This window comes from Kogia breviceps, chromosome 1 (assembly GCF_026419965.1).
Source record: "Kogia breviceps isolate mKogBre1 chromosome 1, mKogBre1 haplotype 1, whole genome shotgun sequence".
Taxonomy (NCBI): Eukaryota; Metazoa; Chordata; class Mammalia; order Artiodactyla; family Physeteridae; genus Kogia; species Kogia breviceps.
The window spans coordinates 20,115,981-20,131,202 of record NC_081310.1 but is presented as its reverse complement, the minus strand read 5'-3'; the positions used below and the strand labels follow the sequence as shown (position 1 = coordinate 20,131,202).

Here is a 15,222-nt window from a genome sequence, read left to right as displayed (position 1 = left end):
TCAGAGCTGGTTTGGGATTTTTCCTTGCTGCTGTGGCCTGTGCTCGTTGGCTTTGAGGCACTTGGTGGCTGGGAATCCCCTTCCATGGTAAATCCATACCTAACCTGTACTTACTCAGGGATCTGCCTTTCTTTCTTAACCATTTTCTTGGATATCATTTCATACCTACTTTCCTGTTACCACTTCATTTCCAGGTTCATATTGATATGTATTCAGTTGATCCACTGGGAAGAGAATACCAATCCCTGTTTGGGGGTGGGGGCCACTTTTTTGGCCAAAAAGTAGCACTGGTACCAAAAAGTGTTTTGTGCTTCTATCAGCTGTTTCTTTCGAAAGACTGATTCTCCTTTTAAACCTTTAAGATTGTGAAACAGTGTGTAAAACAAGCGTCTGGTAGAATGGATAATTATGAAGCACACATCCATGTAACTGCACCCAGATTAAGGAGCACAACGTGGCTGACCCCCTAAAAGTCCCCGTGTGCGTCTAGTCACACTCCCTCCCAGCGCCTCAAGAGGGCTGCCCTGACGTTAAGGGTCATTACTCCCTTGTCTTCTTTAAGTGCTTTTACCACTCACGCATGTATCTGTAATTTAGGTTTGCCTATATCTCACTGTCATATTTGGATTCACACCGTATATATTCTTTTGGGGCCTTGCGTATTTTGTTCAGCATTTAACATGTGTTCATTATAGTTGAATTAGCTCTAGTTTGTTCATTTTTATTGTTGTAAAACCATACATTGTATGATATTCATGCAATTTATTTATTCCTTCTATATATATATTTTTTTATTTTATTTTTTTTTTTTGCGGTATGCGGGCCTCTCACTGTTGTGGCCTCTCCCGTTGCGGAGCACAGGCTCCGGACGCACAGGCTCAGCGGCCATGGCTCACGGGCCTAGTTGCTCCGCGGCATGTGGGATCCTCCCGGACCAGGGCACGAAGCCGTGTCCCCTGCATCGGCAGGCGGACTCTCAACCACTGCGCCACCAGGGAAGCCCTCCTTCTATATATTGATGGCCATTTAGGTTGTTAATAGTTTGGGGCTATTATAATTAATGCTGCTTTGAAATTCTTGGGCATGTGTAGTGATACACATATGTGTGTATTTCTAGGAGTAGAATTGTTGTCACAGAGTATGTATGTCTTCAGCTTTACTGTATAATAGGCTGAACTCTTTCCAAAGTGGTTACCAATTTATATTCCGCTAGTAGTCTGATTTGGGCTTCCTTTTGTCTGTCTTCTCCTCATTGTTTGTTATTGTCAGAGTTTTCATGTCACCCAATTTATTGGGTGTGGTAATCTCATGTTTTTTTTAAGAACAGCTTTATTGAGAGTTGAGATCTGATTCTGAATATGATTCACCCACTTAAAGTATAAATTCAGTGGTTTGTAGAATATTCATAGTTGTGTATCCATTACCACAATCAATTTTAGAACACTTTTATCACCCCAAAAGAAGCGCTGTAGCCATTAGCAGTAACTCTCGACTCTCCCCAGTTCCTCCTGTCCTAGGCAACCACTAAACTACTTTCTGTCTCTAGAGATTTATCTATTCTGGACAGTTCATACAAATGGAGTCCTAAAATATGTAGGACTGACTTCTTAGTTACTGACTTCTTTCACTTAGCCTAATGTTTTTAAAGGTTCACCCACATTGTAGCATGTAATGGCACTTCATTCCTTTTTATTTATTTTTTTATTAATATTCCATTGTATGGATATACCACATTTATGTATCCATTATCAGGTGATGGACATTTGGGTTGTTTTCCACTTTTTGGCCATTTTGAATAATGTTGCTGTGAACTTTTGAGGGACCTCTGGACTGTTTTCCAAAGCAGCTGTGCCATTTTCCATTGCTACCAGCAGTGTATGAGGAGGGTATTAATTTCTCCATGTCCTTCCCAACACTTGCCATTATCTGTCTTTGATATAGCTATCCTGCTGGGTGTGAAGTAGTATCTTGTGGTTTTGATTTGCATTTCCCTAGAGGCTTATAATGTTGAGCATCTTTTCATGTGCTTGTGGGCCATTTGTATATCTTTGGAGAAATTTGCATTCAGATCCTTTTCTCCTATTTTAATTGAATTACTTATTATTTTATTATTGAGTTATAAGAGTTCTTTATATATTCTAGGTACAAGTCCCTTTTCAGATAGGTGTTGGATTTGGGAATGGTTTTTTTTTCTATTCTGTGGGTTATCTTTTGTGGCCACGGCTCACGGGCCCAGCCTCTCCGCGGCATGTGGGATCTTCCCGGTCTGGGGCACGAACCCGTGTCCCCTGCACACCGGCAGGCAGACTCTCAACCACTGCGCCACCAGGGAAGCCCTCTGTGGGTTATCTTTTTTACTTTCTTAATGGTGTTTTTTGAGTCACAAAAGGTTTTAATTTTGATGAAGTTGTTTGGTTTTTCTTTTGTTGCTTGTGCTTTTGTTGTCGCATCCAAGAAACCTTTGCCTACTCCAAGGTCACAAAGATTTAGACTTGTTTTCTTCTGAGAGTTATATAGTTTTACATTTTTTTAAAAAATGCATTTTGAGTTAATTTTTTTTATATCACGTGAGGTAGGTAGGGGTTCAACTTTATCTTGCATGTGGGTATTCAGTTGTTCCAGCATATTTATTAAAAGGCTATTATTTTCCCACTGACTTGTCTTGGTACCCTTACCAAAAATCAGTTGCCCATATATGAAATTTTATTTATGGACTCTAAATTTTCTTCCATTGATCTTTATATATCCATACTTATGCCCATATCACAGTCTTAATTACTGTAGCTTTATGGTAACTTTTGAGGTCACAGTGTGAATCCTCCAAATTTGTTCTTCTTTTTAAAGATTGTTTTGGCTATTCCTAGTCCCTCACATTTCCATATGGATTATAGGATCAGCTTGTCAATTTATGCAAACAAGCCAGCTGGGACTTTGATAAGAATTGCATTAAAGCTATAGATTAATTTAATAAATCTTCCAACCCATAAACACAGGATGTCTTTCATTTATTTAGGTCTTCTTTAATTTCCTTGAACAATACTACTTTTCAGACTATAATTTTATGTCTCTTTTGTAAAATTCATACCTAAGTAGTTTATCATTTTTGATGCTATTGTAAATGGCATTATTTTCCTAATTTCATTTTTGGATTGTTCATTGCAAGTATATAGATATACAATTGATTATTGTGTGTTGATTTTGTATTATGCGACTTTCAACTCATTTATTAGTTATAATAAGTTTTTAATGTAGTCTTAGGATTTTCTATGTACAAGATCATGTCATCTGCAAGTAGAGATAGTTTTACTTCTTCCTTTCCAATCTGGACATTGTTTGTATTGTTTTCTTGTTGAATTGCCCTGCCTAGAACCTCCATTATAATGTTGAATAGAAGTTGCAAGAGAGGACATTCTCTCTTGCATGCAGTCATTCACCATCAATTCTGATATTAGTTGTGTGTTTTTCATAAGATGCCCTTTATCAGATTGAAGAACTTCCTTTTTTTCCTAGATGTTCAGTGTTTTTATCATGAAAGGTTATTGAACTTTGTCAATTGCTTTTTCTGCAACAATTGAGATGGTTATGAGGTTTTTGTCATTATTCTGTTGATTTGGAATATTGTATTAATTGATTTCAGATGTTAAACAACCTTGCATTCCTGGAATAAATCCCACTTTATGTGTTGCTGGATTCAGTTTGCTAGTATTTTGTTGAGAATTTTTGCATCTATACTTATGAGATATTGGTCTGTAATTTTCTTGTGTTGTCTTTGTCTGGTTTTGGTATCAGAGTGATTCTGATCTCATAGATCAGTTGGGAAGTGTTTTCTCTCTGTCCTTTTTTAGGGGCAGAGTTTGTGATGAATTAGTACTATACTTGAAGTGCTTGTTAGAATCACTAGTGAAGCCATCAGGGTCTGAGCTTTTCTTATGGGTAGTTTATTGCGTACTGATTCTGCAGAAGTCCTCAGTACTGAATACTTTAAAAAATCTTTTGTCTTTGGACAGATGAGGATGATTATGCTTACAACACAGCGTCCCAGAATATGCTCAACCACAGCTGGAAGACATCTATAAACCTTTGTGCATTGATTCAAATTCCTGGAGTTTGGGACCCCTTTGTGAAGAGTTATGTAGAGGTGAGTAAACTTTTCATAAGGTTTTATTAGTTTCATTTTGTTATAAGCTTAATCTTTATTGATCAGAAAGGTACTAATGGAGAAAATCGTTTAAAAATAAAAAGAATATGATGCTTTTATTTTGGTCTGAATAATTTTTGTTTACTTTACCAATATACTGTAAACGTTGCTGTGTTTGTTTTCACCAATGGATAATGTATCATGGCCAAATACAGTAGTTCCTCAGTATCCATGGATGCTGAAGTCCCTTGCTTTTTGAAAGTTTCATTAGTGCTAAAGTGATAATTATGTTGTCCAAAGATAATCTCTGAAACCGTATGCTAGTGAATCTGGAAATTCCTGTGTCAGGATGGGAAGGAATGAAAGGAAACGAATCATAATTCCTTATGCACTCCTTTTGTGGCTAAAGTTATGTAGGGCACTGAGGTTAGTTGCATCGTATGGTCTTTTTTTGGTCCTAGTGTGCCCTGCTTTGAAGACTTTATTTCTCATAGGAACACTTCTTATGTTGAAGTTGCTGCATTTTTCATTAACGAAATATGAAGGGAAAAATGGGAAACCATGTAGGCCTTTTTTATGATCTTCTGTGTTCAATGGATGTTGTAACATATGCTGGTGGAAGCAAAAACTGGCATCACTGTTGTTCCCTATATAGTAAATGCTGTTTTTCAGTTGTATGACTTCTTTTGTGCTCATCGATAAAGTTAAGTTGTACATGATATTTCATATAGCTATCTTACAGAATTTAGCTAAGATATCATGACTTACTTTATATAGATGCTGGAATTCTATGGGGATCAAGATGGAGCCCGAGAGGTGCTTACCAATTACGCCTATGATGAAAAGTTCCCATCAAATCCAAATGCTCATATCTACTTATACAGCTTTTTAAAGAGAGAGAAGGCACCAAGAGAGAAACTGATAAGTGTGCTTAAGGTAGAGAATTTTTATGTCAGTGTTTGAACAGGGTTGGGGATCTAGTTTAAGACATTCTTAGGTCACTGCTTTCCAACTTTCGTGTTATAACATCCAGAGAAAATGACAGTGTATGTATGGTACACTGAGGTAAAGACAGGAGGCTGCGGCGTCCCGGCAGACCCCCCATCACCACCGTTCTCCCATCTTCTACCCAAGTGAGACGGAGGGGAGAGGATCAATATTTCAGAAACTGTTTGTCACCCTGGTTGGAAAGTTCTGCATTGCTTTTTTTTTTTTTAGGAAATCATCTTTATTGAAATTTAACTTGCGTACAATAGAACGTATATTTTAAATGTACACTGGGATGCATTTTTACAAATATATGCATCCATGTAACACCATAATAATCAAGATATTGAACATTTCCATCACCCTAGAAAGTCCCTCATTTCCCTTTGCAGCCAAGCCGCCCATGCCCAGGCAGTCACTGGTCTGCTTTCTGTCACTATAGATTAGTTTTATCTCTTCTAGAATTTCATATAAATGAAATCTGACAGTATGTACTCTTTTTTTTTTTCTTTAGGTCTGGATTTTCTTGCTCAGTAGAATGTTTTTGAGATTTATCCATATTATTGTATGGGTAATTTGTTCCTTATTACTGCTGAGTATTATTCCATTTTTATATATTCACTCACCTCTTGATGGACATTTGGGTTATTTTCACTCTTTGGCTATTATGAATACCACTGTGAACATTCATGGACAAGTTTTTGTGTGCACATACATTTTCACTTTTCTTTGGTATTTACCTAAGAGTGGAATTGCTGGAAGGTATATGTTTAACTTAAGAAACTGCCCAACTGTTTTCTGAGGAGACTATACCATTGACATTCCCACCATCAAAGTATGAAAGTTCAGTTTCTCTTATTTGTCTTATTGATTTGGAAGTTTTTTAATATAATCTGGGTACAAGTCCTTTGTCAGGTATATGGATGGTAAATATGTTCTCCCAGTCTGTGGCTTGCCTTTTTGTTTTCTTTACAGCATCTTTCAAAGAGCAGAAATTTCTAATTTTGGTTAAGTACAATATACTCATTTTTCTTTTACAGTTAGTATTTTTTGTCTAAGAAGTCTTTGCCTACTCCAAGATAATGAAGATTCTCCTCTGTGTTTTTTTTTTTTTTTTTCCGAGAAGTGTTACAGTTTTATGTTTAGGTTTGTGACAGGTTTTGAGCTAATTTTTTTGTGTAGTGTGAGGTAAGGGTCATTGAAAAGACTATCCTTTCCCTGTTGAATTACATTGGTAACTTGGTTGAAAATCAGTTGACCATGCATATAGACTCTGTTGTGTTCTAGTGATGTGTATTTCCATTCGTATACCAATACCTCACATCCTGACTACGGTAGCTTTACAGCGAGTCTTGGAATCATGTCATGGAAGTCATACAAGTTTGTCATTTTTCAAAATTGCTGGGCTTCCCTGGTGGCGCAGTGGTTGAGAGTCTGCCTGCCCACGCCGGGGACACGGGTTCGTGCCCCGGTCCGGGAAGATCCCATGTGCCATGGAGTGGCTGGGCCCGTGAGCCATGGCCGCTGAGCCTGCGCGTCCGGAGCCTGTGCTCCGCAACGGGAGAGGCCACAGCAGTGAGAGGCCCGCGTACCGCAAAAAAAAAACAAAAACAAAAACAAACAAAATTGCTTTTAGCTTCTCTAGATCTTTTGACTTTTCATGTACATTTTAAAATGAGTTTGTCAATTGCTACAAAAATATCTTGTTGGGATTTTGAATCTGTAGATCAATTTTGAGAGAATAGACATCTTAGTAATACTGAGATTTCCAAACTGTGAACATGGTATGTCTCTCCATTAATTTAGGTATTTTATTTCTCTCTGAAATGTTTTGTAGTTTTTAGTGTATATATTTTGTTAAATTTACCCCTAAGTGTTTCAAGTTTGGGATTGTTCCTGTATGTGGTATTCCTTAAATTTTTTTTATTGTGATAAAATATATGTAATATGAAATTTACCATTTTAACCGTTTTCAAGTGCACATTTTTTCTTTTTTTTTAGCCACGCTATGTGGCATCTGGGATCTTAGATCCCTGATCAGGGATTCAACCTGTGCCCCCTGCATTGGAAGCTCAAAGTCTGAACCACTGAACCGCCAGGGAAGTCCCTCAAGTGCACATTTTAATGGCATTGCCATGAAGTACATTCACAATTTTGTGCAGCCATCACCACTGTCTACTTCCTGAACTTTTTCATCATCACAAACAGAAACTCTGTATCCATTAAACAATACGGCTCCCCCAACCCCTAGTAACCTCTATTCTACTTTTAAAAAAAATATATTGAAGTATAATTGATTTACAATATTGTGTTAGTTTCAGGCATATAGCAACCTCTATTCTACTTTCTGTATCTTTATAAATTTGCTCGTTCTAGGAACCTCATCTAAGTGGAATCATACAGTATTTGTCCTTTTATGTCTTGCTTATTTCATAATGTTTTCAAGATTCATCCATGTTATAACATGTATCAGAATTTCCTTCCTTTTTAAGCCTGAATAATATTCCATTATATATATATATATATAATGGAATATTATATATACATTATACAAATATATTCCACATTTTATTTATCCATTCATCTCTTGGTAGACATTTGGGTTGTTTTCAGTTTTTGGCTCTCGTGGATAACTCCACTATGAGCATTGGTGTACAGTATGTGTCTGAGTCCCTGCTTTCATTTATTTTAAGTATATACCTAGGAGTGGAATTGCTGGATCATATGATACTTCTCTGTTTAACCTTTTGAGGAACCATCAAGCTGTCTCCATAGCAGCTGTACCGTTTTACAGTCCCACCAGCAGTGCATGAGGGTTTAAATTTCTCCACATCCTCACCAACACTTTGTTACTTTCCTTTTTTAAGAAATTGATAATGGGGCTCCTGAGGTGTAGGAAGCGGTATCTCATTTTTGGTGTACGAAGCGGTATCTCATTTTTATTTTGATTTGCATTTTCCTGATGGTAGTGATGTTGAGCATCTTTTCATGTGCTTAGTGGTTATTTGTGTACCTTCTTTGGAGAAATGTCTGTTTACATTCTTTTTTTGAATTAGGTGTTTCAGTTTTTTGTCATTGAATTTAGGAGTTCTTTATATATTTCATCGTCAGTTTCTAATCATATTTTAGAGGAATAAGAAAAAGAAAGGTCCTTTTCAGCCTATACAAATGACTGAGAAAAATCCTTGTCTACCAATCTTCCTTTCAAAAAGCCAATTAGCTCTAATCTGTACTTGTATAGTCATCAAAATTGACATGATCAAACCTTCAGATGTGGAAACTGTACATTTTTTAAAGTTTTCAACAGGCTTTGTTTTACTGCATAATACTTAAAAAATGTTTTTAAGGAAATTCTGGTTTATTCTTGATTCAAGGCACTTTACATTTTCTTAACAGCTTTTTTGAGAGAGAATTTACATAACATAAAATTCACTGTTTTAAATGCACAATCCAATTTTTTTAGTATATGTACAGTGTTGTGCAACCATTATCATAATCTGTTATAGAACATTTAATGACCCCCCCCCCAAAGAAACACCATGCCCATTAGCCCACATCCACCCTCTCCACCCAAACCCTAGATAACCACTAATCTACTTTCTGTCTCTATAGATTTGTCTATTCTGGACATTTCATATAAATGGACTCATACAATATGTGGCCTTTTATGACTGGTTTCTTTCACTTAGCATATTTTTAAGTTCATCCATGTTGTAGCATGTGTCAATACTTCATTCCTTTTTATGTCTCAATATTATTCCACTGTATGAATATACAACATTTGCTTATCCATTAACCAATTGATAGACATTTGGGTTGTTTTTACTTTTCAGCTATTATGAATAATACTTCTGTGAACTTTTGTGTAAAACTTTTTGTGGGACATAGGTTTTCAATTCTCTTGGGTATACATACCTTCAAGTTGAATCACCAGAATATGCTAACTTCATGTTTCACTTTTTGAGGAATTGCCAAGCTGTTTTGCCAAGGAGCTGCACAATTTTATGTTCTCACCAGCAATGTATGAGGGTTCTAATTACTCCACATCCTCGCTCTTATTTGTTACTGTATTATTATTATGGCCATCGTAGTAGATGGAAAGTAGTATCTCATTGTGGTTTTGATTTGCATTTCCCTAATGACTAATGATGTTGACCAACTTTTCATGTGCTTATGGGCTATTTGTTTATGTTCTTTGGAGAAATATTCCTTTGCCCATTTTTTAACTGGGTTGCTTATCTTTTTGTTGTTGACATGTAAGAATCCTTTATATATATTCTGGATACTAGACCCTTGTCAGATATACGATCTGCAACTATTTTCTCTTTTCTCCCTTTTCGTGGGTTATCTTTATCTTTCTTGATAATGGTGTTTTGGTGTTTTTTTTTTTTTTCCGCTGAGTGGTGCGGCTTGCGGGATTTTAGTTCCCCCACGAGAGATTGAACCCAGGCCCTCGGCAGTGAAAGTGCCGAGTCCTAACCACTGGACCACCAGGGAGTTCCCTTGATAGTGTCCTTTGAAGCACAAAAATGATTCATTTTGACAAAGTCCAATTTACTGTTCTTCCTTTGGTTGCTTGTGCTTTAGTTGTCTCATGTCTACAAAACTATTGCCTAATCTAAGGTAACACATATTTACACCTAGGTTTTCTTCAGAGTTTTATAATTCTAGTTTTTACCTTTAGGTCTTTGATCCATTTTGAGTTAATTTTTGTATGTGGTGTGATGTAGTGGTCTAGTTTCTTTCTCTTGCCATGTGGATATCCAGTTGTCCCAGCAGTGTTTGTTGAAAGGAATTTTCTTACTCCCATTGAATTGTCTTGGCACCATTGTCAAAAAACAATTGATCATGGATATGTATGGTTTATTTCAGGACACTAAATTCTGTTCCATTGATTTATATGTCTATCTTAATATCAGTACCACAGTCTTACTTGCAAACTGCATAATATACTTATAGAGTTCTATTTTAATTTTACTCTTCAAGATTTCTCTTTACCCATTTGTGCAAGAAAATACTCAGGACAGTTAAAACAAAAGCAAGATGCTGAATTTCACTCAGGTTGTCACTCATTAATGGTGTTCTGAAAAGACTTTAAAAAATGAAATAGAAAATAACTGTATTCAACACTTATCTTCAAGACAAGATAGATTTAGAGAAATTCTGATTTTCCTTTTGAAAAATACAGTATTTGAAATTAACTCAGTAAATGGGTTTAAATAGGTTGAACAGAGCAGAAGAGAGAATTAATGAACTGTGTAGAAAATCAGGCTTAAAGAAGGAAGAGCAAAAAGGATAAAAAGTGCAGAAAAGAGTGTACAAAGGACTTGGTGAAAGGTCTGAACTACTTGTAATTGGAGCCCAGGGAAAGGAGAGAGAGAATGAGGTTCAAAAGCAAACAAACAGGCAAAGACAATATTTAATGAGTCAATGGCTAAGAATTTTACAAAAGTGATGAAAGACTTCCAGAGTTCTCATAGTGTTCTGTCTTTTGATCTGGGTGCTGATTATGTGAGTGTGTATAACTTGTGAAAGTTTATTGAATGGCACACTCATGATTTGTGTACCTTTCTAGTACATATGTTATATTTCAATAAAATATTTTTTAAAAATCTAAGTGAATTGAACCATATACAGAATTCCCCAAATCAAAAAAAATATGATTTTGTAAAAACTGAGTTTTCATAATACTCTCTGGTATTGGTATATTGATCATGTTGATTGATCTCTAATTTAAAAACTTTTAAGAGAAATTAACAAATTTACTTTTCATTTTATGGGAAATTATTTCAGTGTAAGGTTAAATTACCTCAGCAGCAGACAGAATGAATTCATCTCTAATATTAAGTGTGTTTAAGTGAGAAATATACTTTCAATCCTGTTTTTTGCATATTCATAAAAATTGTCCATCCTAGTTTTAGAAGGAAAAACCTTTAACTTCTCCCTATTGTGTAAAAAGATTGTAAAAATATCGACTTGAATACTCTTAATGTACTGTGTTCCTGAACACAATCTTCCAAAGTAACTAGCCTTGCCTTTGTTGGGTTTTGTTTTGTATATTCTGTGACCTTTTGTGATCAATAAATATTAAATATCTTTCCTATGTGATATTGATTCTCTTTTTCTTTATTTTTTTCCTCAGTCCTGGCTACTGAAAAGAAATTAAGTTTTTAAGTGTGGTAAACAGTATAAGTATAGAGAAAGTAAAAAATCTCCGTCTATCCACATCCCCCCACCCTCCCAACCAACTATCTTGTAATTAGGAGGGATTTTTTTTTTTTAAATAGCTTTACATAGAACACCTTTCTATACCAAAATTGAACTGGATGAAAGCAAAGTATCTTTTAAATCCTTGATTCCTTTACTGAGGGCATATTAGATAGTAAGAACTTTATTTGAAAGTAAGCTGAAATGAGAGAAAAGCCTTTCGAATGTGTAAAAATTACAAGATTATCCTTTCTTCCAGATTTTGTATCAGATTGTACCATCTCATAAACTGATGTTAGAATTCCATAGATTACTGAGAAAATCAGGTAAGTAGTTTGTTTTAAATCTCGTTGTGCAGACAAGCTATAGACTGGGGCTCAGCAGACTGTGGCTATGGGCCAGGTCCACCTCTTGCCTGTTTTTGTTTTTTTTAAAAATATTTCTTTCTTCCTTCCTTCCTTTCCTTCTTTTCTTTCTTTCTTTCTGCATTGAGTCTTCATTGCTGCACCCGGGCCTTCTCTAGTTATGGCAAGTGGGGACTACTCTCGGTTGCAGTGCACGGACTTCTCATTGCAGTGGCTTCTCTTTGTTGTGGAGCATGGGCTCTAGGCGCGCAGGTTTCAGTAGTTGTGGCCCGCAGGCTCTAGAGTGCAGGCTCAGTAGTTGTGGTGCACGGGTTTAGTTGCTCCGTGGCATGTGTGATCTTCCTGGAACAGTGGTAGAACCCATGTCCCCTGCATTGGCAGGCGGATTCTTAATCACTGCACCACCAGGGAAGTCCCCTCTCGCCTGTTTCCATAAATCAAGTTCTGTTGGAGCACAGCCATGTCCATTTATTTATATACATAAATATAAAAGCAGTCTGTGGCTGCTTTTGCCCTACGACAGTAGTGTTGAGTAGTTACGACAGCCTGTAAGGCTTGCGAAACTTAAATAGTGTCTGGCCCTTTACAGAAAAAGTGTGCTGACCTCTGCTATAGAATTTAGGCAATGGTTGCAAAAGAAAAATGGCTTCCATTTATATGATTCAGCTCATTTTAATCTTTACTGGGATTCAGCTCAGTATAGAAAAGAACATAATTCTTCATAGGAAATCCACTTGCTAAGTCCAGTAGGTACTGGGACTACCTCGGTTCTTCTCCTGATAGAAGAGAACATATATAAAATGCCCAAATAGGGCCGGTACCTTAAGTAATGTTCTCAGTAGTATAATCCCATATAGAGGTCAGACTCACCACCCTGCATTCATTAATGTGGACTAAATTATCGAATTCTTCAGATTCATCACAGGAGAGTATGATCATAATGAATTGTTTGTTTTTGTTTTTTTTTTTGCGGTATGCGGGCCTCACTGTTGTGGCCTCTCCCGTTGCAGAGCACAGGCTCCGGACGCGCAGGCTCAGCGGCCACGGCTCACGGGCCCAGCCGCTCCGCAGCATGTGGGATCTTCCCAGGCCGGGGCACGAACCCGTGTCCCCTGCATCGGCAGGCGGATTCTCAACCACTGCGCCACCAGGGAAGCCCATAATGAATTGTTTTAAACTGTTAATCAAACTAGAAGGCTTATGATTCAGTGATACTTTATCAGTGGAATATAATCTTTTAGCTTTGCGCTCTTCAGTGCTTTCTGTAAACTCTAACTGTTGTGACCATTGCAGAAAACGAAGAACACCATAAAATGGGGTTGGAGGTATTATTTGGAGTCTTAGATTTTGCTGGATGCACTAAAAATATTACTGCTTGGAAATATTTGGCAAAATATCTCAGACAGACTTTAATGGGGTAAGTAAGAAACATACAGTGTATATTACTGGATCAGCATAAATAAATGTTTTGTAATATTTTAGCTAATAAAGTTCTTTATTTATATTTTTGGATTTCTTGAACTGTGTCTTCAACTGTTTTCTTCTGAATATGTCAGAAGAACAGGAAATAGGAAGTCACAAGTAAAACATACAAAAATTCTATCCAGATTTTTTGTGCTATCAAAATGGGTAATAGCCCTTACCACTACTCTGCTAAGAGCTAAGTTTGTGCTTTCTAACTGGAAATCGGGACCAGGAGGGGTCACCTCCACTCTTCACTGTATTCTTTATAAAGCTGTTTGTGATTTGTGTCATCAGCTTGTAAGATCACATGGGAAGCAGCTTTACTCCCAACAGTTCTCAGTCATTTTCAGTGGGTTTTTTTAGGACCTCATAAAATCGTCCCGGTTATTCATTCAGCAAATATTTATTAAGTCCCTTGTGAGCTGGGTATCTAAAGCTATCCCTCTGATCAAAATAATCATCAGTGCCACATTTTGAGTAAAAGAAAAGGAGTGGCCCTTGTCATTTTTACCTTGTGTGTGAGAGAATAAAGGATATCACAAAAATTAAATTTCATCGATTTCTTATATCCATTTTAGTTGCTTAGGAAATTCTTTATCAGTGGGAACTTGCTTCAGGCTTCGGACCTGACTTGGCCTTACAACAGTCTTGATTAGGAAGTATTTTTGGTGTGATATGTTGATGTACTTACTGTAAACCACTTTCCAAATCTAAAGCACTGTACAAACCCTTACTAACCCGAAGCTTCCTTTTTGGCGATACGCGGCCCTCTCACCGTTGTGGCCTCTCCCGTTGCGGAGCACAGGCTCCGGACACGCAGGCTTAGCGGCCACGGCTCACGGGCCCAGCCGCTCCAGGGCATGTGGGATGTTCCCGGACCAGGGCATGAACCTGTGTCCCCTGTATCGGCAGGCGGACTCTCAACCACTGCGCCACCAGGGAAGCCCCCCCACCTTCTTGAAGGCAGAGAAATGTGCTGCTCACTTTTTAAACCTCTAGAAGTTTTGCCACAGAGGCAAATAGGTACTAAATAAGTCTTTGCTTTATTAAATTATTGAGGAATACTTAGCATTGCCTGGGTTCAACTGTCAAACCTGTGTGTTCCTGTGTTTGTATAATAATGCCATCTCAATTTGGATAGTAATTCTTGGTAGCATATAATTTTAAAGTAAGGTTTTGAAGTAACTTTTAAGAAATAAATAGCAGTAGCTAACATTTGTTGAAAATTTACTTTGTACCAGACAGCATGCAAAGAGCTTTATATGACACTTGCTATACTATGGACCAGTTTAATCCTAATAACAATGCTACGAGATGGGCACCATTAATATCCTCAAGGAAATTGAGTCTCAGAGAGATTAAGCAACTTGCCGAAGATCACATAGATAGTGGATGGATGATCTGGGATTTGAATCTGAGATTTTGACCTTAGAGTCTATGCTGTTAACTGCTGTGCTGTACTGAACTGGCTCTTTCATTAAATGGAAAATGGGACGTAGAGATCAAAGAGGACGAAAAAGGATTTGCTTTCATGCGTGTGCTCTGCCGTGGCCACACTCGGAAGCTAGTTTGGAAACATCTTTCTTGTCGTCTTTCCACAGACCCTACTTGAGTTCAGATTCTGACACTATCGGTCTGTCTCCATCACTGACCTTCCCTTTTGACATTTTTCTTTTCCAGTAGTCATCTTGCCTGGGTTCAAGAAGAGTGGAACTCCAGGAAAAACTGGTGGCCAAGCTTTCACTTCAGCTACTTTCTGGCAAAAAGTGATTGGAAGGAAGATAAAGCTTTGGCTTGTGAGAAAGCTTTGGTAGCTGGGTTATTGTTAGGAAAAGGTACATGTTTTGTTTTCTTTTTATCTAGCCATAACTTTCAGGTGATTTTGAAATTACAAAGTGTGACCATTCATTCATATTAGAGTTTACCTAAACAGTATCTCAGGGTATTAGATGCTGGAAAAATAACTGCTGGGTGGAAAAATGAATACTGAATTCAGGCCAGGTGATCTGCTTGTAGGGAATTTCCATGGATTAGAAACAGTGATTTCATATTGTTGATCGT

General features: G+C 37.2%; 1 protein-coding gene across 8 annotated transcripts in view; it reads left to right on the top strand.

The window, feature by feature from the left end:
• Positions 1 to 15,222, top strand: part of TAF1A (TATA-box binding protein associated factor, RNA polymerase I subunit A) — a 34,410-nt gene that overhangs the window by 16,443 nt on the left and 2,745 nt on the right. For 4 of the 8 annotated variants that reach the window (XM_067027997.1, XM_059072384.2, XM_059073958.2 and 1 more), the window contains 5 exons: positions 4,008 to 4,138; positions 4,916 to 5,074; positions 11,592 to 11,658; positions 12,991 to 13,114; positions 14,842 to 14,996. In XM_067027997.1, the coding sequence (XP_066884098.1) occupies positions 4,008 to 4,138; positions 4,916 to 5,074; positions 11,592 to 11,658; positions 12,991 to 13,114; positions 14,842 to 14,996 (636 nt within the window). Of the gene's footprint in view, positions 1 to 4,007; positions 4,139 to 4,915; positions 5,075 to 5,639; positions 7,090 to 11,591; positions 11,659 to 12,990; positions 13,115 to 14,841; positions 14,997 to 15,222 lie in introns of those variants that run through there. The other 4 variants (XM_067028014.1, XM_067028029.1, XM_067028035.1 and 1 more) reach the window with 3 other exon arrangements.